General features: G+C 34.8%; 1 protein-coding gene across 2 annotated transcripts; it reads right to left on the bottom strand.

Moving 5' to 3' along the window:
- Positions 1 to 12,521: 12,521 nt before the first annotated feature.
- LOC120331981 (atlastin-1-like) lies at positions 12,522 to 25,362 on the bottom strand. Of its 2 annotated transcripts, XM_039399181.2 has the most exons (15): positions 25,159 to 25,361; positions 23,556 to 23,755; positions 23,064 to 23,201; positions 22,582 to 22,737; positions 21,900 to 21,959; positions 21,192 to 21,417; positions 19,785 to 19,969; positions 19,128 to 19,199; positions 18,357 to 18,554; positions 17,423 to 17,494; positions 15,605 to 15,859; positions 15,152 to 15,235; positions 14,478 to 14,666; positions 14,101 to 14,172; positions 12,522 to 13,861 (listed from the first exon to the last, which is right to left on the bottom strand). In XM_039399181.2, exons 1-15 carry the CDS (start codon positions 25,166 to 25,168, stop codon positions 13,388 to 13,390), a joined length of 2,391 nt encoding a protein of 796 aa, XP_039255115.2. In that variant the 5' UTR covers positions 25,169 to 25,361; the 3' UTR covers positions 12,522 to 13,387. The 2 variants fall into 2 exon arrangements, with proteins under 2 accessions (XP_039255115.2, XP_077969582.1); XM_078113456.1 differs by lacking the exon at positions 17,423 to 17,494 and having other exon boundaries at positions 25,159 to 25,362.
- Positions 25,363 to 27,069: the final 1,707 nt, after the last annotated feature.

The following is a 27,069-nucleotide window of genomic DNA, read 5'->3' as shown; positions in this document are numbered from 1 at the left end:
TTTATATATATATATACTTTTTGTAGGGTTTAAACTTGTCAAGTTTACAAAAGAATTACAAACTTTGAAACCGAATTTCGAGGCTCTAGGTTTCAGCCTGCCTAGCCTATTGGTAAATCCAGCCCTGGTGATGGTCCCTACAGCAAATTTCTGGCCCTAATCACTCAGCAGAGTGAAATAAATGGTTTTCAGCATTTATTAGCAAAGATAGATATTTTAATTAAACATATAGTTCAACTTAAAGCCTGTATAATGATATTATAAATATTATGTCCCATTATTACTGCATTGTGAGAAGGCTTTCCACACTATCAAATCTATAAGGTTTTAGCGTCTTCCAATGTCTCAGATGGAAACTTCAGTCTTCATTTCGCATATTCTTTTCATTAATGCCATTAGCATTTGAAGCTTGACTGATTCCAATGTACCTTTTCCATTGTTGTTTAATGTAATATCCTAAACGTGACTTCAAATTTTTTTCTCACTTCAATCATCACATGTTTGAATACCCGAGCTGACTTCTACTGATTTGTTATTAATTTACAATTTTTTTTATAAATTAACTGTCCTACTTGCTAAGTGTTCATTAAGTGAAAATCTACAAAAAAAGCAGTGTTTAATAATGGACTACATTTTTAACCGAATTCAAAAATATTCCGTAACATAGTCATTTAGTCAACCCTTCCTCCGAGGAGTTTTTGTTAAAACATCTTAATTAACTGTTAATCTTGATAGCAAACATGGGGGGCAGAGGGGAGCTGACTGTGATGGTCGTATCGCTCCCCAGTCTATACCGAATAACTGTGTGTTTTGTATATTATGATTCTTATTGATTCAATGCTTGTATTCTGGTTGACAAAATAAATCTCCCTCTCGTATTCAGTCATGTTTTTTATTCTAGTTACGAGACCGGTATTGTACCATTATAGGTTGGAGATATTCATCTTTTTTGTATACCGGTACCGTACAACTTGTCCTGCCTATTGGCATGATGGCCAACATTTTTGTTCGTAGGCCTATTTCAGTATTTACTAAATAATTTAGTTTTCACCTCTTGCAGCTTTGGTACGGTAGCGGTAGTTTAAATAACACGTCAGCATGCCTTCAGTAAATGATTGCTAGCTGTACAGGTATAAATGCGTAAAACCAGTAAACAAACGTGATAGAAATGGTACGGGCTATAGATTGTCAATGTTAAACGCTTCCAGTACCGGACGGACACAGACCCAAAGCGACATTAGGGCCGCATTTGCAGCGCATATCCCACAGAGCACGGCGCGTTGGCAGAATCTCATGGTCTAGTGAGAATGACGTCAGAAGAAAGAAAATTACGTCTAGAAAATTACAAAAAATGCAAATTTCTGCTCTGGTGATCACATTTCCCATAAGAGTTTACATCACTTTTTTTTTTTGCGCTTAGGATGCGTTTTTAATGAATAAGGTCTATTGCACGCGGTATTGGCATAAATTAAAAAAAAAATCTGAAATGGTTAGGGTTATAGGTTATTGTTAAAATTTATTGGACATTACCTAGAAAGAATATAACCTAACAAAACCTTTTATTAAAAATGATAAACATAAGGAGGAACAATCAAAATTTAAAGCGATGAATGAGATATTTTTAAATGATAAAATTTGCTCCCCTTCCTTGCCAGAAAGTGATGTTGCTGGGCTTTAGAAACCACAACGATATATGTGCACCAGAAGACCACCTTAATTATAGTGAAAACATGACATGATTTTAAATTTTCATTGAACTTCTGTCAACTTTTCTTGCAGTGCTTATGAGATATTTTGGCGCTCCCGTAGTATGTGAACCAAGATGGCGGAACCGGTACGTAGTATGTGTACCAAATATAGGTTATGACATAATTTTATTCCAATTTTCCTTATTTTAGTTCGATTAATTAGGAGTTCGGGGATTAGCCGAGTGACTCCCGTAGTATTTGTACCTGGAATTATTGCCAACCCCAAAGTGACTATAAACAAGCAAATCGAACGCTTTTCAATTTTGCCGATTTTTGTATGATAATCGCGACATTTTATCTCCATCTCATAATTATAATTATTCTCCTAGATTGTCTTTCAAACAATATAAAACTTAACTGCATATAATATAAGGTTCATGAGATATGAGGTTTCAAAGTTGCATAATTCACACGGAATGATAAGATAACTATCACAACTTTCACGAAACCGCACGATACCAGTATGATTCCACGAGGCAAATAGCAAAAGAAAAATAATGAAATTACTCGAATAAAATGCAAAACAGTGAAAAATCTTCAAACAAATTGACGAACGAGACCTCCTGACGAAGCTAAAATAAACCGACGCTGTCGCGTTCCCCCGATTCGCTGGACACAAAATGACGTCCGATATGCATCATTGCACTCTGTGTCTCCACTTGGTTTATAGTCACTTTGGCCAACCCTAACCTGTACATATACTACATTCCGGTGTCCGTCACCTTGGTTCAAATACTATATGAGTACCGGTATTTTATCTAAAATAAAAAAAAATTGGCAATGGAACAACATGATGCGACTGGACTTTGAAAATACTAAAAATAATCATTTATAATATGATCATTGATATTATGCAAAATATACTCAGAAGACGTTATTTTATAAATATCCTTGCAATGAGGATCATTATTTGAAATAATGTGGCCACTAGATATTCAGTAGAATGATGCAGTATGTAAAAGTTCTGTCGTTTTCAATATTGCAATAAGATTAAGTTGAAAACACTGGCATGTGTTTATATCAACTGCACCTATTTCAGAATGCAGAATAATCAAAACACGAACACACAGCATACTAAATGCTTTTAAGCTAATCAAAAGCTATTAGTGCATGATTAGTTATCATTACACCATAACAGAACCATACTACTTCACAGTCAATTTCAGCTGGACTTTCAAATTTCACACCTATAAAATTAGGTTCGTGTTTTATGTCACATATAACTGGCTAACTAATTCCATACACAACATGGACCGGTAGCCATACGAGAAGCCATGTTACACCATATTATTGAGCAGCCTCACTGGCTTTCCTCTACCCAGGGATAATAGCATAAATCGTATTCTAAGCCAACTTCATGTAAGTGAAGTGAAAGCCAAAAATCTTTACAATAATTATTAAAACACCAAAAATATTTTTGTACAAACCCACTTTCAAGAATTGAGAAATGAACTACTGAATTAGGCCTTGAAATTGGTGAAATAAAAGTGCAATGATAAAATTATTACGAACCTTCATCTTCACTGTACTCCAGGTCTTCTGACTCTAGTTCCTCATCCTCGTCTGACAGGTCTGACTCTGCTAGATTGTCATTATCAGAGTCACTAGATGGAACAAATTCGTCACTCTGTATGTGCCAAAGGTCATCTTCGCTTTCTAAAATATGTAAATCCTCACAAGACATTTGGTAATCAAGGCAGCTTTATTCACGTAACAGAGAGATTTCTTTACTGCGTCCGCAATGACTCTCTGTTCTCAGCACACTAATCAGCTAATACAGTACCAGCACCAGATCCTTTCAAACATTCAATATTATCTCTTTTGAGGCAAGGCAACGTACTCACTAAAACAGAAAAAAGAGCTTAACCCTTCTTTGTTTAAGGATGGTCTATATCTTATAGTACAGTAGTATACACTCCATATGTTTTGTATGTGACCAAAGCCTGATAGCTAACCATGTATCAAATTCTGATGTATTTTAGTGCAGGTAATCAGGCAAGGTCCAGCGATTTTCAAGGAGGTAGAACCCTGGTTTCTTTCATACCCGACCTCTTATATCAGTATATGGTGGAAAAAGGGGTTTCAGCCGTGACACCATTGCTATCAAAACAACGAAATCGTCTTTTTCATCAGTAAACGAGGCAATTTGAGATTATTTGTGATTGACGAAAATGTCACCAAATATTAAAAAAAACTCGTTATACTACGTTTGGGAACCACTGGTATAAGTTATACTACGGACCGAATGTTAACCTAAACGTCTATATATGTAGATCTATTTTTTTTTGCCAAATTTAAATCTATTACCAATTGGGATTTATGAATATTATAGTTTCGATTTAATCAAATAAATTATTTCAATTTACATGAAGCCCAATTTTCAGATTCTCCAGGTAATTTAGGTGATACTGTGATATCATAAAGTGTGCAAGTACCTTATACAATACAAAATGAAAATGACATATTTGAGAATTCAGATACATCTACCCATTTAATTCCATTATATCCAATTTAATTTGCATCCATGTTAGTGATCCAAGTAATCCAGTGTCCATTTCAATACATTTTTCTATTACCATCAGTCATATCATACAATACATATTATCAATTTATCCATCATTAGCATTTTATATGAAAGGATTTTGAAGGATTAGACAAATAATCAGAAAAATTACCTATCATGCCCTGGGTATTATCTACATTCGCTGTCTATGTAAGTGACTTGTTTAAATTATTTCCAATATTGAAACTGAACACAAATGGGAACAATGGGTGTCACAACATGAACATAATCGATTTATTAATTATATAGTCCAAATGATCATTTTCGAGCAATTCATTTCTTTCCTCATTGTTTATTAATCTCATCATCTCAATTAATTTGCATTTAAAAATGGCTCTCATGTCATATCCGTAGATCACTTTCCCATTCGGTCAAAGCGCTACACCTCCCTAACATTGCAGTAACAGCGCGGTTACTGAGCACGCGGCATTCTTTCCACCTTGTCTCTCTGCGAAATCTGGGGCGCCATTCGCTAAACTTCGTAAAAAGCCGGGTTTACGATCTGGTAACTGTGTCTCTCAGAATCGTGATAGCGAAATCAGGGGCCCCATTCACAAAGCTTCGTTACCGCTTAACGTGTTAGTTAAGCACCGACTTTCTCGTGAAAAGCAAAAATGGTATTCACAGAGCTTCGTAAATATTCGAGAGAAATTATTCGAGAGAGTTTTTTTGGCGCCAAATGAGACGTCTCGTAAAGTGCCTTCTTCTCACATTTTATCGAGAATCGGTATTCACGAAAGTTCTTTAACCGCTGAAGAGCTCGCTAGCTAACGAGAACAATCTTCGCCTCGTTAACAGTTCGGATTGCTCTCAGCAGTGATTCAAATTAAAATAGGCTCGTTGGGACGTTAGCATACTTTGTAAAAATTGGCATAGTATCAAGGGGCCTTACTCAGGTAAGCGTGTATGTAGTCTAGTGCCGTTAACTTAGCTGTGGAATATCTGCCGCATTTACAGATTAAACTAGGGTTGAGATTCAGAGATTGTTCAGTTGTTGAAGTCATTGTTTTTTGTTTATTCTAGCACTGGCCTACAGTATTATGAACACAGATTCACAAATGGCTACCTATATTGAAGCTTGCAGAAGAAAAGTCCAACAATCTCTCCATGTCGTATCCGAAAGAAAAAAATTAGCTAGATGCAAATGAAAGGACCTTAATAGAGGACTATAGACTCAATGAAAAATTAAAAATATGGAATCTTAACAAGCTTTGGCAACTCACTGATTCTATTGTCTGTTACACAAATAGTTCACAATATGTAATTTGTTTTGTGGCAATAAATCTCTCTCTGTGTAACTTCAGCATTTATTCCATGTAGCCTATCCGTCAGTCTATAGATTACGCCACTGCTATATGAACAAAATTTCAAAACGCAGGCTGCAAAGGTGAAGCAGAGAAAGCCGATAGGTTACCGCGAAGGCGAAAGACGCTCGACCGTAAGCGGCGACAACTGATACGGCTGAGTGATCAGTCAGTGCATTTTGTTCAACTGCGACCGTGCGTAAGATTTCGAGAGAATGCTGGTGACCGTGCGTCAAGTGCTTACGAGGTCTTTGGTGAATCGCGTTTAACGAGATTTCGCTATCACGATTCTGAGAGACACAGTTACGAGATCGTAAACCCGGCTTTTCACGAAGTTTAGCGAATGGCGCCCCAGGTTAAATGCGATTCACCAAAGACCTCGTAAGCATCTGACGCACGGTCACTAGCGTTCTCTCGAAATCTTACGCACGGTCGCGGTTGAACAAAATTCACTGACTGATCACTCAGCCGTATCAGTTGTCGCTGCTTACGGTCGAGCGTGTATCGCCTTCGCGGTAACCTATCGGCTTTTTCTGCTTCACCTTTGCAGCTTGCGTTTTGAAATTTTGTTCATATAGCAGTGGTGTAATCTATAGACTGACGGATAGGCTACATGGAATAAATGCTGAAGTTACAGAGAGAGAGAGATTTATTGCCACAAAACAAATTACATATTGCTGTATTGTGAACTACTTGTGTAACAGACATCTGTTCTATGGCGAAATCTTCAGTCGCCATAGAACAGATGGCAATTTCAATAACTCCACAGGATACTTCACCCGGATTCAACATGAAACAATGGACTGATTCAATAACTAGCACACCATTCTAATTTCATCACCATGCTTAAATAATCAGACAAAGAAACAAGATATAAATGAAGCAAACAATAGGGATGATGATCACTGTTAAAGTATCATGCTGCTTTATTTAACTTCATTCCATTATTCTCGCCCAGCACCAAATTAAACAATCTCATTCCTTTCTTTATTCTAGGATATCATATTTTAATTATATTATTGTTCTTATTTTATTATCAGCACTAAATCGAACAATCCTAACCCTTTCTTCATCACAGGATACCATATTTTATTATTATTTTAATTCAATTTGGAAATTTCACGACATGGCAAAATGATACTCTTTATATTTTATTGTTCTCTATTTCAATATACTTTTAAACCTTTGAATTGTCTGGCTGAAATGCGATCATGATAGATTTTATGGAAATGCAACCTTAATATCCTTTTTTTGAATCCTGATCTTTTTTAGCGGTATTCAGAACTATAAAATACAAAGTACCTTGAAAAAGCGAATAACTTGACAGAACCTATTACATTGCATTTCCCCAAGCCTGGAAGGAACGCATTTTTGCTAGATTAGCCATATATTACTTAAGACACTCACCCTTGAGTGGTACATACCATATATGCACATACTCCTATAAACTTGACTATTTTTCCCATTTATAGTATGTGGTATCATTACTCGAGGGTCCAAATTTTATTAATATGTATTATATTTCCTGTTGTATTGTCTCTATTTATTGATGTTGTTTTGTCCTACCAACTTCGTTGTACAAATAGTTGGGCATACTCCACCATTACCCATGTTGCCTAATCCACCCTTCTCCACAACTGTCTGTATGAAGGACCATATTATACCTATTCGATTTATTGCATTTTATGCTTATCATAAGGGGTGTATGCTTATCATAAGTAGGCTTACCATACGTCCCGGTTTAGCCGGGACAGTCCCGGTTTTGACGAGCTGTCCCGGCGTCCCGGCCGGTCGACTCAAATGTCCCGGTTTGTCAGCACGGCTGTCATGGGTGAAAAATCCATATTCCTTATTGTTACAATTTTTTAACGGTGGCAGCCCATTTACCACTGTTTTGCGACACACTTCGCTAATTCAGAGAGTAAAAAATTGCTCTATTGTTATGTCACAATCGGTATATGTTTTAATGCGTTTTCTGGCGTTAACTACAATGCCGTTAAGTTGTCGAAATGCCATAAGAAAAAGTACAAATTTTCTAATGAGTTGAAAGGAGATTTTCCTTATTTTGCGCAAACTGAAGAAGGAAAGGTCACTGTACGCATTGCAGATCTGTTTTTCTATTAGTCAAAAATAAGATGGTCGTTCTGATGTCAACGATCTTATCCAAAGCAGGAAGCACAAAACATTAATTGAGGCATCGACTCGACTGACCAATTTTTTCCGATAACAAATTCGGATGATTGTTTGTCGTTGGCAGCCGACATTTGCTTATCACACAAAGTTTTGACTGCACCTCTGAATTAATTTTGATTTTTTTAGCCTAAATTTGCATTAACTTGTAAATATACACAGTTAGAATTTCTGATGTCCGCTGTCTGATAAGCGGATTCGCTGATTTTGCACGTTTAGCCAGAAATAAATGAGAGTCGGTGATTTTTAATTGAATTGCTCCGCTGTTCTCCTCTGAACCTAATGATGATTTACTTTAAACCAGTTTCGTATCAGTAACCTTCGATGCATCAAACAGAAAGAATTTAAAGCTTGTTCCAGTTGTGGTTCGTTATTTTTTTACCTGATGTTGGTGTGAAGATAAAACTATTAGAATTCAAATCTTTACCCAGGGAAACCGCCAAAACTTTTACTGAATACTTGCTCTCTTTTCTCGGAAAAGTTGTTGGATTCTGTGCGGATAATTGCAACATCAACTTTGGAGGCGTAAAAAGACGAAAAACAAATAATGCCTTTTTCAAACTAAAAGAAATATAACCGGTATAGATTGTGCATACCATGTAGTTCAACTGTGCACTGCGATGCCATTTTCAACATGTCGTAGATACTTTGCCTGTTTGTGTTGTTGTCAAAATGTATAAATATTATTACATATACACTGTCCGAGTAACAGAGGAGAAATCATTCTGCGATTTTGTTGATAGTATCAACGGCTATTACAGCATGGCAACACTCGGGTTTTCCCTTTATTACCTGCTTTGCAAAGAATTACGGAACTGTTTGAAAGCTTGATAAGTTATTCAGATTCTCAAGAAGGATGTCCTACTCTTATGCTTAAATGTTCCAGCGTACGAACTTCACTTGAAATTTGTCCTTTGCCAGCTCACCTACTTCAACAAAATTATTTTAATTTTGAAAAAAGATAATACTAATGCCGTAGATCAGGGGTCGGCAACTTACGGTTCCAGGGTCGGATCCGGCCCGCAGAATATTATAATCCGGCTCGTGACGCTTCACTAAATTATAGTAACAAAACAGCCGTTTTGACGATTATATTTTTTAAACTAAATTATATTATAACCTAACAAGTATATAATTCACAACTACTCGTTTAATGAGCCTATAATTTAATTATAATTAGACAAATGGCAACAAAACGCAGAAAAATGATGCGAAGTGCAAAGGGTTCAATGGCGCTGAAAATATTCAAATGCAATTTTTTGCGATGCAATGAGGAAATAAATCTATATTCTATTCGAAAGATGTATTACTGCTTGATTTTTATTATAAAAAGTATCATTCGTTCGGTTTCAGCTTTCTAAAAATATGTACGGCCCGCCAATGACTCGCAGCCCTTAATTTTGTCCCGCGAGCGACAAAAGGTTGCCAAGCCCTGCCGTAGATGTCAGAGGTGAAGCTAAATTTGAAGGAAAAAGGGTGAAGACTGTTAATTCCGTCGCAATCACTTGTACTTCTGGAATCCTTGGAACGCTCTGGCGAAATCGATGTAACTGTATTTAAAAAGAATGTTTGCGGTATATAGAGCTGCATGATGAAGCCTAAAATGCTCCCCAGGCCCCACATATGGACAAATTATGGGTGATTTAAACTGGACTAAAGTGTTTGGTATGCAAAATTGATAAATGATATGTTCGGTTAGCTAGTCAGGTTTTGAATAGAGATGCACTTTTCGACGAATACTGATAAGGAGATATTTATCTGAGCATGGTTCAAATGCAATTTGGCTTACTTTGCGGTTGAATTTAAGTGGACAGAGATGTTTAACGTTTTTTCTAACAGAAATATTAGCATTTCGAATTTGCAGAAACTCGTTGATTTTGTTTGCCGGAACATCGGCATCTGTTGAACAGATTTTTTCTCCATTGTTAAAACTTTCTGGTCTGGAAGCAGGTTCAGAATGCCAGAAGAAAATATAAAAGCACTCGTAACCTGCAAATTTAATGGTGATGTCTCTTGTTATCAGTTTTATGACAAAATCAAAACAAGAATTTTTGAGAAGGGTTCCATCTGCGAACAAATACTTTTGGTCTAAATAAATAATACAAACTATTTTTTTGTGTTTTTTCTAATTCAATGATCAGTATAGAGATTTAGAGCCGTATATACCCACAATGGCTTGGTAGACGTTTCAATATTACAAAGACTGGCAATCAACCAAATGTTTGCCAAATCGCACCGTCCCGGTTTTTTGTTTCAGATTTATGGTAAGCCTAATCATAAGGGGTGTTTAATCTGTAAATGCGGTAGATATCCCACAGCTAAGTTAACGGCACTAGGCTACATACACGCATACCCGAGTAAGGCCTTTTGATACTATGCCAATTTTTACAAAGTATGCTAACGTCTGAACGTGCCTATTTGAATCACTGCTGAGAGTAATCCGAGCTGTTAACGAGGCGAAGATTGTGCCCGTTAGCTAGCGAGCTCTTCAGCGCGTAAAGAACCGATTCTCGGTAAAATGTGAGAACGTCTCATTTGGCGCCAAAAATATTCTCTCGAATATTTACGAAGCTCTGTGAATACCATTTTTGCTTTTCACGAGAAAGTCGGTGCTTAATAAGCGGTAACGAAGCTTTGTGAATGGGGCCCCTGGTCTTTCCCTAACGTCGACACTTGGGTTCCGCAGCGGCGATTGTCTGTCTGTGAATATGCACTAGGGCAGGGGTCACCAAGGTTACTCTAGCCTACAATTTGTCAGCCCACAATTACATGGTGATCAGAGGGTTAATCAATCATACATATATTTACAGCGATTACGGTATTTTAAGCAAGGTTAACCCAATGAATTTAGTTACGGGACTAATAACATGTTCTTTTACATCAAAACCAATTGCCACAATCAAATGTGCCGACCGCTAAACAGAAACAGAAATTTCGGTTGGCATAACCAGAATTGTGGGCTGGGGTAACCGAAATTGTGAGCTAGGGTAACCAAAATTGTGGGCTACGGTAACCCTGCTCTACAACAAAATTCAACTGTTTCTAAATGCCCTACTTATTTCCACGGTAACTTTTTCCCTTTTTTATTCATTCTGAAGCAAAGTTGTAATAGAAACTTTGCGATACAATAATACCTGAACTGAAAAAAGCCTCCAAACCTCGAAACTGAAATTGTGGGCTAGAGTAACTTTTTGCACCAACAGACGAATAAATATCCGTAAACACTAGAGGTCGGTGAATACCCACTAGCAGAAACTTGGATTTCTGATGGAAATTGACAATGATAACTATTTTTAAAACTGTACATTGCTATTAGGTGAATGAAAAAGTACACGAAGCAAGTACAATATAGATTATAGAAGACATATAGATAGTGGATCGTGGAATTGGTGAATTGAACAGCAATATCACATTTCGTGCCTCCGTTATTCACAAAGAAATAATTACTATTTTCTTGAGACTTGCCACGCGTAAATTTAATATAGTTTAACAAAATAAAAAAATATCTTTCCGAAAATAATAAAAAAAACTTGACTTTTGTGGGGAGTTAATATGCAAATTATCTTCGAATTGTCAAATTTGCTCTCTGCTACATCTAAAATGACTCATTTTTGGTCGATATATGGAAGTATATGGAAATACCTTTCAGAAAATGATAAAATAAACTTGACTTCTTTGGGGAGTCAATATGCAAATTAGCTATGAAATAATTCTATGCTAGGTCCAAAATGATTTATTTTCGTTAAATATTTAGTAATATATTTTTCTATTTCCTGAAGACTTGCCACGCATAAGTTTACTAAAGTTGGATAGAGTATAAAAATACTTTTCAGAAAATTATCAACTAAACTTGACTTCTTTGGGGAGTTAATATTGAAAATAATCATCTTTGAAATAATCATCTGCAACGTCCGAAATGATTTTTTCAGTAAATATTTAGTAATATATATTCCCATTTTCTGAAGACTTGCCACGCATAAGTTTACTACGTTATGCGTGGCAAGTCTTCAGAAAATAGTAATATATGCTACTAAATATTGACCGAAAATAAATCTTTTCGGACGTGGTAGAGGATTATTTTAAAGCCTATTTGCATACTAACTCCCAAAGAAGTCAAGTTTGATGTGGCATTAGTTTCCTCTCCGCAAATATCTGATTCATACCTAATTTATGAAACAATGATTGTCAAACAACACTATATGCTAAACCCATTCAAAATTGTAGTTATGGATTGTAAGGTAAGTTCGATGATGTGCAACAATCATTATAATGTATCAAGCGAAATATTTTCCATGATGAGGGTCGAATCCAAATTTGTAATGACTACTAAATCAGTAGATACAGGTCAATGGTATTTATAGAAAGAGCACTTTTTGACTGTTTATTCTCCCAAAAAATCATTTTAGTTCTTGGGGGTAATATCATGCCATCAAATATTAGGAGATTGCGGCTCATTGATTTTCGCCGGAAATTCAGGTAGAGAAAATATCGGGAAACCAGATATGTCTTGGGCGGCAATAATTTGCGCAAGGAAAGTGTCGGGAGACTTTTTCCGCCGTGTGTCTCATATATTACATTTCCATACCATTCGATAATTCAAAAATCAACCTGCAAAACGATTCAAAGAATTTGCGACACCTACGAATTACGGCGGGTTAGAGAAGAAAGTGCGATTACTGAATATTAGTTTTTGCAGCGCAAAAATAGTGGACAAAGTAGCATTCAGTGGTTTTATTCGACAATTTTACGTAAAGACTGTATGTGAATTTGACCTACTCAGAAAGTGTTGATGGGCTAAGAATAACATAACAACGCTACATGATTCTAGAATCTAGCTAGATCAATCAAACAGCAATTTGATTGTCAGTTTATTTACATTTTTTTCGCTTTTTGTACTATTAGGATTAAGATTTTTCCCCAAATTTTGATTCTTGCGGTCAACTTAGGAAATTTGATTTCGACGATACAACTACAATATGGCCATTACTACATGCCACAATAAACAAAAAATCAAAGTCAGTTGGCAAATGGATAGATAGCGTTGTACAAGAAACGCCTTGAGGCCTAGGTATTGATGTGGACAACAGATTTCGAGAGAAAGGGTCGTTTGTTCAGCTATTTAGTTGATACAGGCTTTCCTCTAACCCGGATTGATGTAAAAATTTTATCCATTCAATACACCTCGAACTCGAATAATATTGCTTAAAATGAATGCATTTTAAAATACCAAACACAGAATAACGAGTGAACTAAAATGATCCAAGTAAGAAGATACACAATTTTGATTTAACGGTAAATATAGGTAACTATTGTCCAGCAAAATCAGTTGTTTAAGCTCACTCATTTTACGCAATAGGATCCTGTATTTGATTATAGTTGAGTTGGTTTATATAAATCGAGCACAGAGATGATCGGACATGATTTAGGAAACTTAAAGGTTATCAGATTCAATTCGTTTGCTTAGCTAGAATCACCGGTCCATTCGCTTTTATCTTCTACGAAAAAATACGTTTATTCACTTTTTTCTTTTTTTTTTAAGTCATTTTATAATGTAGTCTTGATAAAATCTGCCAGTGTCGTATTCAATTTATTGATTTCTTTTCTTGATCATAATATTTATACACACAATAAGCGGTGAGAGCACCTACGACACCAATAGTAGCTCCTATTGCCAGTGAAGGTAACGATATTGTCAGTGCTGCCATTGATGCCTCGAGTACAGCTATGGCCGGAACAACTTTTGTCACTGGCTTTATGACTGTCCAAAGTTTTTTTATGATCGGCAATGCGGCAACAACAATTTTCAGTGCCATCTTGAATTTTTCCTTAATGGTGTTCCAATCTAATTTGGGTTTCTGTTGGGAACGCTTCTGGTTTCTTTTTTTGAACACCTCAAACTCTTTGCCTAGTTCTTCTAGACACTGATTCAGCACATCGGCCCGATCTCCACTATCTATTTCTTGTATTTCTTCTTTTAAGTTTATTTCCAGTCTTTGTGTTATTTCTTCATGTATATTCTGGAGATCTTGGGGGTCACAATAATCCTCATGGAGTATCTGTGAAAAACGATTCCAGGGTCAGGGTGAATATAATACAGACACAAGATAAATGGCTGTCATTAGGAACGAATTATTGAGAATATTGCTGCCAAAAATGCAATAATATTAACAGGAACAGAAAAAAGTGATTTATTACTGACATCAAATAACATTTCGAAAGTAATAGTATAAGATTTGCAGAGACAGAGATACCTATGGCTATATAAATTAATAGTCCTAAATCATGAGGCACTTACCCCATCCATTGTTTCACAATATTGTGCTTTCATTTTTGTTTTTGATTCCTGTATTATATTTTCAAAAACATCCTAATAAAACAAGAAACCGAAGTATATATTAATTAGTTATTACTAACCAAATATTATTTCAGTTTATAACTTTTGTTTTCTATAAAGAAAAAATAAACAAGACAAGGATAATATGAAGTAAAGGTAATACATTACAAGGTAATTTTTTGTTCATCTTGTTATCTTTTTGACAATCTGAAAAGTCTAGGTCCTATACCTAAGCCTGATTGTCAACTGGGAGCAGTATACTTCATTCGATTTATTTTTAGTACTTTTTCCAAATGTAATTTAAATATGTCATAAGATTTTTTAAATGCACCACGGACCTTGTTCCTTGCGTTCAAATCTAAGCAATCTTGATATTCTTCATTCAGTAACTTCAGAAATCTATCTCGGAACGCTGCAATGTTTGCCCCATGTCTGGGCCACCTATCTTCAAACAACTTATAATATGCATTTTTCATCTCATTTAGTTGTTTCTTTAAATCATCTTCGGCAACATACAGGACAGAGAACTAGAAAATGAGAGTGATTCCTTCAGATGTCAAGACGCCAAATTGACGTAATTGCGATGCATTTACCTGAATCAAATCCCGGTTGCTCATTATTATTTTTCACTTAAAATTTTAGGAGGAAAAAACAAGCAAAAGTAATGACATAGGTTAAATTAAATTAAGGCATGACGCCATGATAAATAGTAGTAATTTTAATTTTAGTCATTTTATAAGATGTAATAATAAAGCTTAATCATATCAGGAAACAAGATTTCTCAATCATCAGGCCCGCTATGGAAATAGTTAATTCACCAGTTAATCAGTGGTCACATTCACTATGGTGAGGAGTGCGGTAATCTTTTTGCACATACTCATTCTTCATAACAACTAAAACAGCGATCAATGTTCAGCATGGAACTGTCCAAGTAATTTCAATAACTGATAACAATGAACTAACAATTTTTGAACTGGTAAGTCATAACTTGTACAAATTATTCAATACAAACTTTTTCAAATTCCTCTTTGTATTGGAGTGATAATTCATAAAACAGAAGACAAGCTTCATATTGTCTAACAAGATCCTGTTGTTCCTGTCCAGGAAATAAAATTGGAAGAAAAAATAAGAAATAAGTCTATATTTCTCTATTACAAGCCAGTCTGAATATCTCTGGTTTCTATTTCCTCTTTCTCGTTGTTCAACAAGACATGCTAAGATAGTAAAGTAATAGATTAGAAATTGTTTAGTTTCTGTAATCTATTTCATAAAGACAGTAAACAAGAAAATAAGTTTATAACAGTGAAACACACAGCAACGACATCAATTTGCTTATAGAATTCATAGTTCTAACAGACATGTCCAACGAGTGATTAAAACGGGGAAAAGTTAATTGAAATAAAAATGAATAAAAAAATAAACTATTTGAAAAGAAAACGATTATGATAGTTTCACCAATACTCACTTCAGGCAAAATATCTTCCGGTTGACGGTCGGATGGAACTTGACTTCCTAAAGCCATAAGGAAACCTAAATCATCATTCATTTGTTCAAACTTCTCTTTAGAGTGGTTGATGCTCTCTATCAGTAGCAATTCATGTTCTTTACTATAGGATGCATATTTTGCAGTCTCACTTCTGTAAGCCTCCAACAAAGCTATTTGATTTTTTTTATGATGCTTTTTGAAAACATCAGGTTCATTATAACCAGCACCAAGGTCCTAAGATGAAAAAAATGGAAAGTTTTAAATACAAATATCCATACCAACACGTGCAAACAAGATTAATTACTTGATAAACATTGCTATCAATTTTTTGAACTCCTAACAAAATCCATACTATAACAATAAATGAGAAAGGTTTTGACGCTATATCTATACGCAACATACAAAACAGTGTCAACAGGGGAGCATTCAGGATTATCCAAAAAACGGGTGGCAACGGCTTCAGAAACGGTACAGGTTCGTGAAGAGAGCCGACTTAGTGTGAAATGACTTATTCTGTCGCGTAATATTTAATCCATCACAACTACGAAAATTTAAAATGGGTTTCTATTTCAATTCAATTGTTAAACGTTCCTCGAGATTGCGCGAACCTACGACAAAATAAAGGCATTGCCAATCTAAGGTACCACGACAATCTGCGAATAATTTGGTTTTGATACATATCTCTGCGATCTTGCGTATTCGTTATCGCCGTTGGAAAAATCTCCATGCGAAGGAATCAGAAACCACGTTCTTTAAAAAACACAGATTAAATGACTTTGAGTTAACTAAAAAGACAGCAGAAATTTATGATATATATCCGATGCATCAATTGAAGCTAGTTTTGTTATATCATGGAATATTGCACGTGCTAAACACCCGATGTAGTCGCCGGTTTCGCATCGCACTACACAAAGGCTAATCTCCCAAATGTAACAGTTACAATGCAAAATGATTCAATGAGTTCTAATATTAATAATTTCAAAAATTATGCGGCTCTCACATATTTCCGATTTGCTGCATGCGGCTCTTATACTAAAAAAAGTTGCCCACCCCTGTTATATACCGTCATAGAGTCGCGGGTCTTCCAACAAAACTTATGGCGGTTCCATTTTATTCTTTGTATTTTATGTTACTGCGGATTTACTCATTTGTTTATCCTTAGCACCTCGTCATCGATAATAATATAATAACTTTTTCTCACTGGACTCCTAGTTCCGTGCGATAACAAAAAAGTAAGAATTAATACGACCTAGTGGCATAAAACATATGTCCAGGGAAACTTGTGAGTTAGCGAGAATAAACGCCGAAATAAGATGTTGACGTCACGCTGGAAAAAACAACCTGTGATTTTAACAGAATGCAATCGTATGCGTCATTAGCGTTTCTCATTTCCTAAAAAGGGAGATGGGAATGTTTCGACCCCGACCCCACATCCCCTGACTGCGCCACTAACAGTAACATCAGAACAAACCTTCGGAAAAGTACCGGGCATTAGAATCTCTTTAACACGATACCACTATCTTAGGGTATATTTTAGCCAATCAAGATGCAATATAGAATACCTACTGCCTGTTGATTCAGGAATACAAACAAAGTGACACGCCAGAAGGTATGGTACTGGAAGCAAAACTGCATCACACAAACAAATCATGAATGCATGTTTCAAAAACTGACATGCTGAAATTTATGTTATAGAAATCATGACTAAAATTCAAGATGCAACATTATATTGTTTGTATATGTCATTTTTACAGATTTCTTCGAAATAGGTTCCCATTTAATGATTATATTGCTCACCTTTTTCATATTTTCCCGATATCTAGTCAGAATTTCATGACTCTTTTGTGATGAAAAATTTTGTGCTTTGATCTGGACGATAAATTATAACGAATTGTGTCACAATTCATTTGTTTACAATGTATACAAAACATATTTTCTGTTGCCATATAAATGACAAAAATCTAGTTACTAATTATATAGAATAGAGGTTTCTGAATTGATGACTGTAATAATTAGAGTCTAATTCATAACATATAGCTAACTTTGCTTCATCTCGATACACCAGGCGTTCTAGCAAAATGTATATACTGATTAATTCACAGGGACCAGCAGTTGAGGTAATAGCTCTTAAAATTTAAGTTTAAAAATAGTTGGTTTAAATTATAATACACATAGAGCACAACAAAGTGTGTGTAATAGCTTATCGCAAAAGCAGGTTTGTAAAAAAAATAAAATAAAAATGCCTATGATTTGTTTATACCAGGGGTCGGCAACGGCCCGCGGGTCGGATCCGGCCAGCGACGCTTCACTGAATTATTGTAACACATTCAGCTGTTTCGACGATTATATTCTTTACGTAACAGAATTTATTGTGAGACGCGTGCAGACTAAATTATATCATAATCTAACAAGTATAAAATTCACAATGACTCGTTTAATGAGTCTATAATTTAATTATAATTAGACAAATGGCAATAAAAAAGAAAAGTTGATGTTAAGTGCAAAGGGTTCAATGGCGCCGAAAATTGTCAAATGGAATTTTTGAGATGCAATTCAACGAGGAAATGAATCTATATTCTATTCGAGAGATGTATCATTGCTTGATTTTCATTACAAAAAGTATCATCCGTTCGGTTTTCAACCTTCTAGAAATATGTGCGGCCCGCCAATGACTTGCAACCCTTAATTTTGGCCCGCGAGTGACAAAAGGTTGCCGACCCCTAGTTTACACCTTTCTCAGATCATCCCAGTTCGCATATATATGAAACCGGTCCTGACATTCCGATATCAAGATCTCCTGATAATCAATTCTTAGATCTTCTCCACCAAATCTACTTTGATCTTCAAAATGTTGTTTTGCCGCATATAGAGATTTTTCATAAAACTCATCACGATTTCTTTCCAACTCTTTAGCATGCCTGAATTCTTCCTGAAATTATAATTAACAACACTAATACTAATTTTACTACATAATTCATATCTTTATAAGATTACATTGATGTGTGCTGTATAAGCTGTGACCATAAAGCCTAGCGTTTCCTATTTTTGAATGAGGGTACTGTGCAAGAAATGTGTTGATGCGAGATTCATGGAAACTTACTAATAATGCACAATGATAGATAAACACTTGATTGTTAATGATACTTTAAAAAATATGTACCATCATTGAGGCCAAGGGGATTAAAATATTTTATTAAATTGTTGAATTTCTGACAGATTTAACACTAATAAAATAATAATTCAAGCCACAGAAACCTTGTTACTTTTCCTTATACAAACGGACAATATCTTACATCCATATTCATACATTTGGAGCAATTAACTGGTCTGCTATCCTATATTTGACATCGCCTAGTAACATCTTGTGCACTTAATAGTAGAGTAAAACTTTAGCATGTTTATTTAATCAATGTAGTGAATGAAAAATTATAAGTTGTATATTATCTTCATCCCTCTATGGAAATTTGAGTAAAGTAGAGTATATGATTTTAGTATATCCTACTTCCTTGTATGTTTCTTCAAATATGCGCGAGGCTTCTGTTACGGCAATTCTATTCCTCATCCTAGCAAAGGCCTGTGAAGACAAAAATTTACACTTTTTTAAGATTTGAAATATCAATTCAGCAATTTTGCGAAGATCCAGTTAGACCCTGAAGGCCTAAAAATTAGTAACTTAAAAACTCGTAAATTAAAAAACCAATTCAATTGTATAAGATGTGAATATAATCTGTTGTCGAAAGATTGTCGAAATTTCAACATCAACATATTGATGGTAAAAAACAGAAAATTTTTTTTTTGCTAATCGTGCATTAAAAATTCCATATAATCAAATTGTATTGTACAATAGAGCTTCGATTATAGACTGCAGCTGAAATAATGTGGCAAAATTATGAATACATTGTTAAATGTATATCTACTTCAACATTGTATGGTTTATATTATAATTTCAAGGTTAACTTGGAGAAGCAATTGGAATAAAACAAAACAAGACAAATGATTCAAATTAACGTTAAAGTTTTGAATGGATTTATCTAAGTTCAACAAAATAAAACAAAACATTAAAAATTACTTCAATTAGAACATTTGAACAAAAGATTTTTAAGAGTGCATAATGTTTAAATACTGAGCTACTTTTCACATTCATAGACATAGTGCATACCAAAACCATGTTCCCAACATCAGGAACCTTTCCATTGATGAAAGTTTCATTACAAGATTGAAGAAGAAACCAAAGGTCTTGCCCTGTTAGATATTTCTGATTGAATGATTTTAACTTTATGTTAGTTGGTTCAAACAGTGTTTCTGCAAGACCTTTTACATTCTCAAGAAAGTCTGCATTCATGTCTTAAACAAAAAATAGTTGTTTCAAAACGCTGAATTGATAACATGCATTGTATTATCAAAATGGAAACGAGTATAGGGTTTTGTTTTTTATCAAATCCAAAAAAAAACATCGTGTTTTAAAACAAGGGCTTGTTTTAAATCAATTTCATTCTGTACTTTTCGTATTTTTCATCGAAATACTCTTTGCATAGCCGCGAAACTATGCCAAAACGTTGCATTCTGGCAGCTACACACGCAGCCGGAATTATAATTTCAAAAATATAAGTAAAATTCTTATTTTGACTTTTATTTCTATTGCGTACATTTATCGCCACGGTGGTATCTGCAACAAAGTCATAAGATTTTAATCGGAATGTTTATCCTAGATACCAGAGAGATGTTTTGAGTAAGAAAAATCGTGAAACTTAGCCCACGAGCCTAACTACAAAATTAATTAGATCAAGGGCAGCCTTCGAAAAACGAGTGGATTACGATAATGAAGAATCAACTTACATCGGCGACAATCTACTGATTTAAACGATGAGACGCGCTAATCTGGAGTTCTAGACTATGCTAATTGTAAGAGTCCTCTGATGCAAAGACGCTACAACTAACCTATTTTGGCGCCATAATAAGGATTTCGAGCTTATGTATTGACATTTTTCTCAGAAAATAAAGGCGTTATTACTGTTAATACTGTTCGATAAATTATACTTAGCATACTTTGTTCTTAATGTTGAAGTGAGTTTTTCATAGTTATACAAACTGATTTATTAGATCACATTTCAATTTTCGCAAGATGGTTTCGTAGCAGGGTCGTTCACGTAATGGCTTATCGGTTACGTCTTACTGCGCCAACCACGTTTGCGGTCGCACTGAACTACAGCTTGAGGAGGTGTGTATGGGCCTTTATCGATATTTATGGCATTTCGAAGGATTTATAGCAAAAAAGAAGCGCTTGGCAAGTTTTTACATTCATTTTCCTTCAACCTATTTAATACAAAAAAATCAAATATAGTACAGCAATTTTGAACAATACAGGCAAAAAGAAAACTTGATTTAAAACAACTGTTCTAAAACAATTCTTTTTGAACAAATCCCTAGAAACGAGATAAATAATCAGGTAGGTAATATTTGGTATAGCAAGCGACATCAACAACATGTTGTCAAAATATTAGGAGTCAGGAGGAAAACTTGGCGTAAACAATAGCTGATTCATTCAGTTACTTTGTCAACGTCTCACCTTTATTTTTGCCATCAAATTCTGCATTAGAGACACATGGGCCGGGCGATGGCATCAAAAAACATTTCAAGTCCTGGAATGTGGATTTCAAATTTTGCCTGACACTATTCAACTCGGCTTTGGAAACTTTTTGGTCTAATTTAACTTTGAGATACTCTTGTCCTCCTTTCTCTCCATAGGCATTTTCATATGAATATTGCCAATCTCGGATTAAAAATAAAAGATTCTGAAATTAAGACGAATAAATATAAATTGAAAATTAAAATTAAACATCAGTGTTTAAGCACTGTGTCACTGCTATACCAAGATAGAGTATAACCTGGTAACTCTTTATTTATCAATTGCATTTTGTCACAGCAAAACATAGGAGCATAAGATAAAGTTGCACAACATTGGTAATTCCAATTAAAGCATTCATTGGTCAAAAGTCAAATTAAGGCAGAATTATTTTTCTATAAATATGCCATGATATATCCACCCCCTCTATAGTTACTACTACCCCATCTATAGTTACTAAACTATACTATAGTATGTAGATATATAATATTTAGTATGATTCGTTTTCTCAGTATAACCATTAAAGAACATCTTTCATGTTAGTAATCAGAGCTAGATGGAAACAGACTATTGCATATATAATGAGCAATAAGTTTGCTTCCTTTAAAAATAACGGAAGTGAGAGCAACAACTGTCATTTAAATATCTCACCTGAAAAGGACATTCACTTCCTGGTTCAGCAGATGCACTTTTAGCATATTCAGTGAAAAACTGAAATTTTGTGGAGCGTAGTAAATATTGGTATAAAAAAACAATTTCCTTACAAAATATATGACATTAATTTATTGTAGTCGACTATTTTTATGACAGAGATAAAGTATATAAGAAATATATGTCCATGAATGTAAAGATATGCTGCTTTAAATGTACCCAGATAGATTGTATTATCTACATCTATGTGCCAATATTTGAGACAAGTCATTTCGAATTCAAGCTAAATTAGGAGATGAACCTATATATAATGATTAAAGTTCTCGAGTCTAATTGTACACCAATTAGTCATTTCAACCTTTCAATCACTTGGGGCACCATACACAGTGTTAAGAGAAAGCTTGCTATAATGTGGTTTGGTTTTCTCGTTTGAATCATGTGGTGAATGATTATGTACAAGAGTTTCATTCTATCATCAGAGTTCACACACCCGGAATATTAAAAATATCAATTACAATTATTCCTGGTAGTATTACAGGTAACAAAGCAAAAAATGTCGATCATCATATCATTAATAGTTTTATTGGCTTTTCCCTGCTGCAGAGGAATAGGATTATCATATTTCTGACCACATTTTAGATCTTTATTTTCCGGGAATATTTTAAATAAGAAATAAACAAACCTCTAATGATTCCAATTCTCGTTCATCTATTTGGGACTTGATATTCAGCATGAGATGTGATGTCATCAAAACTGTAAATGTAAATATTTTCATATTTTCTTCTTTTGACATAGTGTCATCAAAAAGACCCTGAGTGTCCAACAGCAATATCGAAATCTGAAAACAGAATAAAGTATTTATATTTAATTTTTTCATCACTTTTGAGATATCTTCATTTGCTAATCACTTTCGGATATAAACTCAAAGCATTTTTAACTCAAAGTAGGTAAACTAAATACAAAATAATAATTAAATTTGCTAATTTGTAGCATTTTGAAAAAAATTAATGGAGATATTACATTTTCATTTATATCTTATATATTATTATAGATTAATATGCAGACATTTCCTACTATCGCATCAAAATAAATTAAAAATAGACAATGGAAAACAGAAAAAGTAGGATTATTGGTGAGGTAAAGAACTCAAAGACAACATCCAACCTCTTCGCCATTTTTCTCCACGGTAAAAATTTCGTTCCACAGAACTATTCCCCTGGTGTGAGCTTTAGTACCTTTTCTCCATTCAATACCATCATCTGCACATTTGTCATCGTCTCCAATCCAGGCCGAATTCTTCCACTGGAAAATCGAAAAAGTAAAATAATATGACGAAGGAACATATTACTAACATCGCATAATAATTGGCCGTTCTTCGAACACGCTTAGATACAACACGTTCGTGGTTGGGTTATATAAAAAAAAATATTGTATATTATAATGAAATTAGGATGTTATTAGGCGTACATTTTTTCTTAACAATTGATACATATTACATCGGACTTTTAACACCGGACATCATTAATGCGGCAATACATTTCGCTGTCTCGTTAACTTATTTTCATTTAATTATTTTCATTCAGCTTCGACAAAACTGTACTATATATTCGAACGTAAGAACTTTAAACGCTATGATACTCTAATTGAAAAACTTACTCCTTTATTTTTAAGATATCGCATCAAAATTAACATCAGAAAAGACTTTCCGGTTCTAAGTGCACCTGCAATACCAACGACTGCAAGTGGTTTGTCTTTGATCGCTGGTTGGCACAATACTTTAGACAAGGCATCCAGTGACAATGTTAATCCGCCATCATCGCCAGACCCAAATTCGAATATGTTTACCAACTTCTGCACTGCAATAGAATAATTTAGAGAAATGTTAGAACATGGATTGATAAGCCATGCCAGTTGGAATAAGCTCGTCTTAATTTTATTACACGTGGAAATTAAATTTTCTTCCGATATTTTTTTGAAATATTCAACGTTGTGATTAAATTAGTCCCATTAAAAACGATGAATTACACTGTACAAATGATACCCCCACAAACACATTAAAGCAATTGTGTTAATATCCATCATTCTCTGCGATTTACACTAGCAATAACGCGTCGCCGATTACGTGCTGCGGATGGATGGCATCAATGTTCAGAAGGGCATAATAGCGTAATTTTAGGCTAGGCTAGATGTGTCTTGTAGATAAAAATAACTGAATTTACTTGAAGGTGGTATAGGGGGTTTCAATAGAAATCAGACACTTCATTAAATTGTTTGAGTACGCTTGTAATATATGTCAAGAAATAATAGATATTCAAATATGTTCATGCTTGCGACGGCAATACTCATTACTGTTTTATTGTTTGAAACAATTCCTTTCAATTTGGAAGCATATATTTTGAGCTCAAATTACAATAGGAAAAGCGTTGTGCTGATACAATACACCTATTACTAAATGTCAAAATGCCAACACTCTATGGTTAAAAGTTCTTCACCCATAAAGTTGTATCATATCGATTAAATGCTTTGACAATAACAGTGAAACAACTATATGCCAACGATGTATATATACATGTACATATTGGATGCCTGGTTCGAAGAGACGTGGACACGTGCCACTCACTCGAAAATCAGTAAATGCTGACGTTGAATCATGCATGAAAGTTTGATGCGCTAAACCTTGAACTAATATGGTCGTCTGAAGAGTGGTCGTGCGCAATAAGCGCAATCGAACCGATACCACAGTTTCGACTACGTTTGAAACATCGACAATATTACGACTCTTAATTTTGTCTTAGCTTTATTCCTTCGGTTAATGTTATAACATGCATTCATAAACGACCTTCAAATTTCCTTAAATCGGAAACCCAATCGTTAACTAATAGCGTCTTCAGAAAACAGACTAGAGTCGAGAGACATATTGAAATGCACAAAATACATACAATAAAATACATATACAATAAAATTGATATCGCCGGATGTCCGTATCAAAAAATAGAGAAATAATTCTTTCTTACACTTTGTCGATGTATGTCTTTACTATCCTTATTGAAGTAATACTTTTTGGTGGAAACAGTAGACGACAACAAAATAGAGGCAAATAAATTTAAAAAAAATTCATTTACTTGTATTGGCGTCGGATGCCTTAGTCATGTCGATGGGAAGCAATAATTACCGTACTATCCAACCTATATTACATGCTTTAGTTTTGTTATAAATTGAAAATGATAAAATAAAGCATTAGTATAGAAAGCTTGCTTACCTTTTTCCATTATGTAGATTTTTCAGTCCTCTTTTTTGTATGCCAGCTAATTTAAAGATGTTTCATTGCCAATAAAATATATCACGGGTCACCACAGACAATAATCAAAATCTATAAGTAGCAAGCATCAGACTGACAGAGGCAAAAAGACGGCTCTGAAGGCCTACTTGGCAGCGATATAGTCTGTCACACACAAAGCAAATCAACAAGATAAATTGTGCGTGAGGCGACTACACTCTTGTGACAAAATTTTGTGATCAGAGTTTTCTTTTTATCTTTCCGCCTAAATTTATGCTTATCCATAATTGCTATACGGTAATAATAATATGATAGTTCATAACATGATGGCGCTGCTTTCTTTTCTACGAGGTTAAAATGAAATACTCTGTGGTACGTCGATTTGAACAATAAAGATAAAGAATCTTTTGCAGAAAGTCAAATTAATGCAAAAATGCGGTGTCTCGAAAATGTTGTGTCCCACTTGTCCGACGTAAATATAGTTCGCAGGCAAGTATTTCATCCTGTCAGTCCCTTACAATCCAGAATAAAATTAAATATTATCGGAATATCAGTATCGGAGTACCGGCAATATCGGCATTTCAAAATATCGGTGTGTCGATATTGGATCGGTACCAGTATCGGCGATAAAAGCGTTATCGGTATATCTTACTGCATGTATCGCCATAAAAAAATTTGAATTAAACAATATTTTTTATGAATAGTATTTACAATACTCGAGGTCACCTTACGATGAGGTCACCTTACAAGTCCATGTGCCTGGAACAAAAACCGAATAATTATTTTTTTAACCGAACAAAGGTTGAGATCGTCGTGAAATTTAGTCGTGTTTCCTACCAATGGAGGATCAAGATTTTTACAGTCGCATGAAATACGATATTGAAGTTATATAAAACTTGCTAAAACGCTGAATTTCAAGACAAGTTAAAAATGGCTCGGTTTGTTTGTTTCGAAAGCTCGATAGCAAACATACTACCTAATAATGTACTTTATCGGGTTTTGTCTTTTATGCCTATGTATCTATAGTACAAACAGTATGGTATTTCTCTTTTTTAGATCACAAAACAGTCATTATTACGTGAACGCTGGTTGAATACAATTTTTTCAGGAAGTGCGCTTCAACATCTTTTGCAATCGACCGCTCCAAACGTTGCAATCGACACCGTCCAATTGATGTCCAGAACTTTCTGAGCATTGTCATGTAACGTTATGAATTCACCGTTTTAGCTCTTCCATTTCCATCTTCAAATCTATATGGACAGCTTCAGCAGAAAACCAACTGAGTGATTGACAACGAATGCAAGTCTGTTACCAACGCCAAGGAGTTCATTTGAAAGATATTATAAACTAGAGTGAACATAACGTTTGTGCAACGCGTTCTAGATATCGTAAACTTTTGGGTATAATCATGCTCAAAAAGAAGACCAGAACAGGTTCGCTAATTATCACTCAAGAACGGGTTCGTGCGAATCCTCGTGGGGCAAATTCTTGCATCGCTACAATTCATGATTTGTTCCCGACGCATGAATTTTATTTATCTCGGGCCGAAACGACTTCACAATATATATATATACTTTCGCAGTATCTCTTCTCAATATTCTGAATGTTAGGGTCGATGGTGAAAATTCATTTCCTCTTAACTAAAATTTTTGTTTCAACTTCGTTTCATTCCAAAAAAAGAGAATGGTTAGCGTTAGCGCAATGGCCGATAGGATTGGGCCAAGATCATCCAACAGAACTAATATATATGCAATAAGTATTTTCCAAATATTCTTTGTCATGAAAAATTTTCTGCAACTCTCCGAGCTTTTAACCTGTTCATGTTGGTGTCTTTTGTATGGCAATGGAAATTCATAACAATAACTATGAAATTTTGCTTTGTAACTTCTTCCT

Source organism: Styela clava, chromosome 6 (assembly GCF_964204865.1).
Source record: "Styela clava chromosome 6, kaStyClav1.hap1.2, whole genome shotgun sequence".
NCBI lineage: Eukaryota > Metazoa > Chordata > Ascidiacea > Stolidobranchia > Styelidae > Styela > Styela clava.
This window is presented reverse-complemented; position numbering and strand designations above follow the sequence as displayed.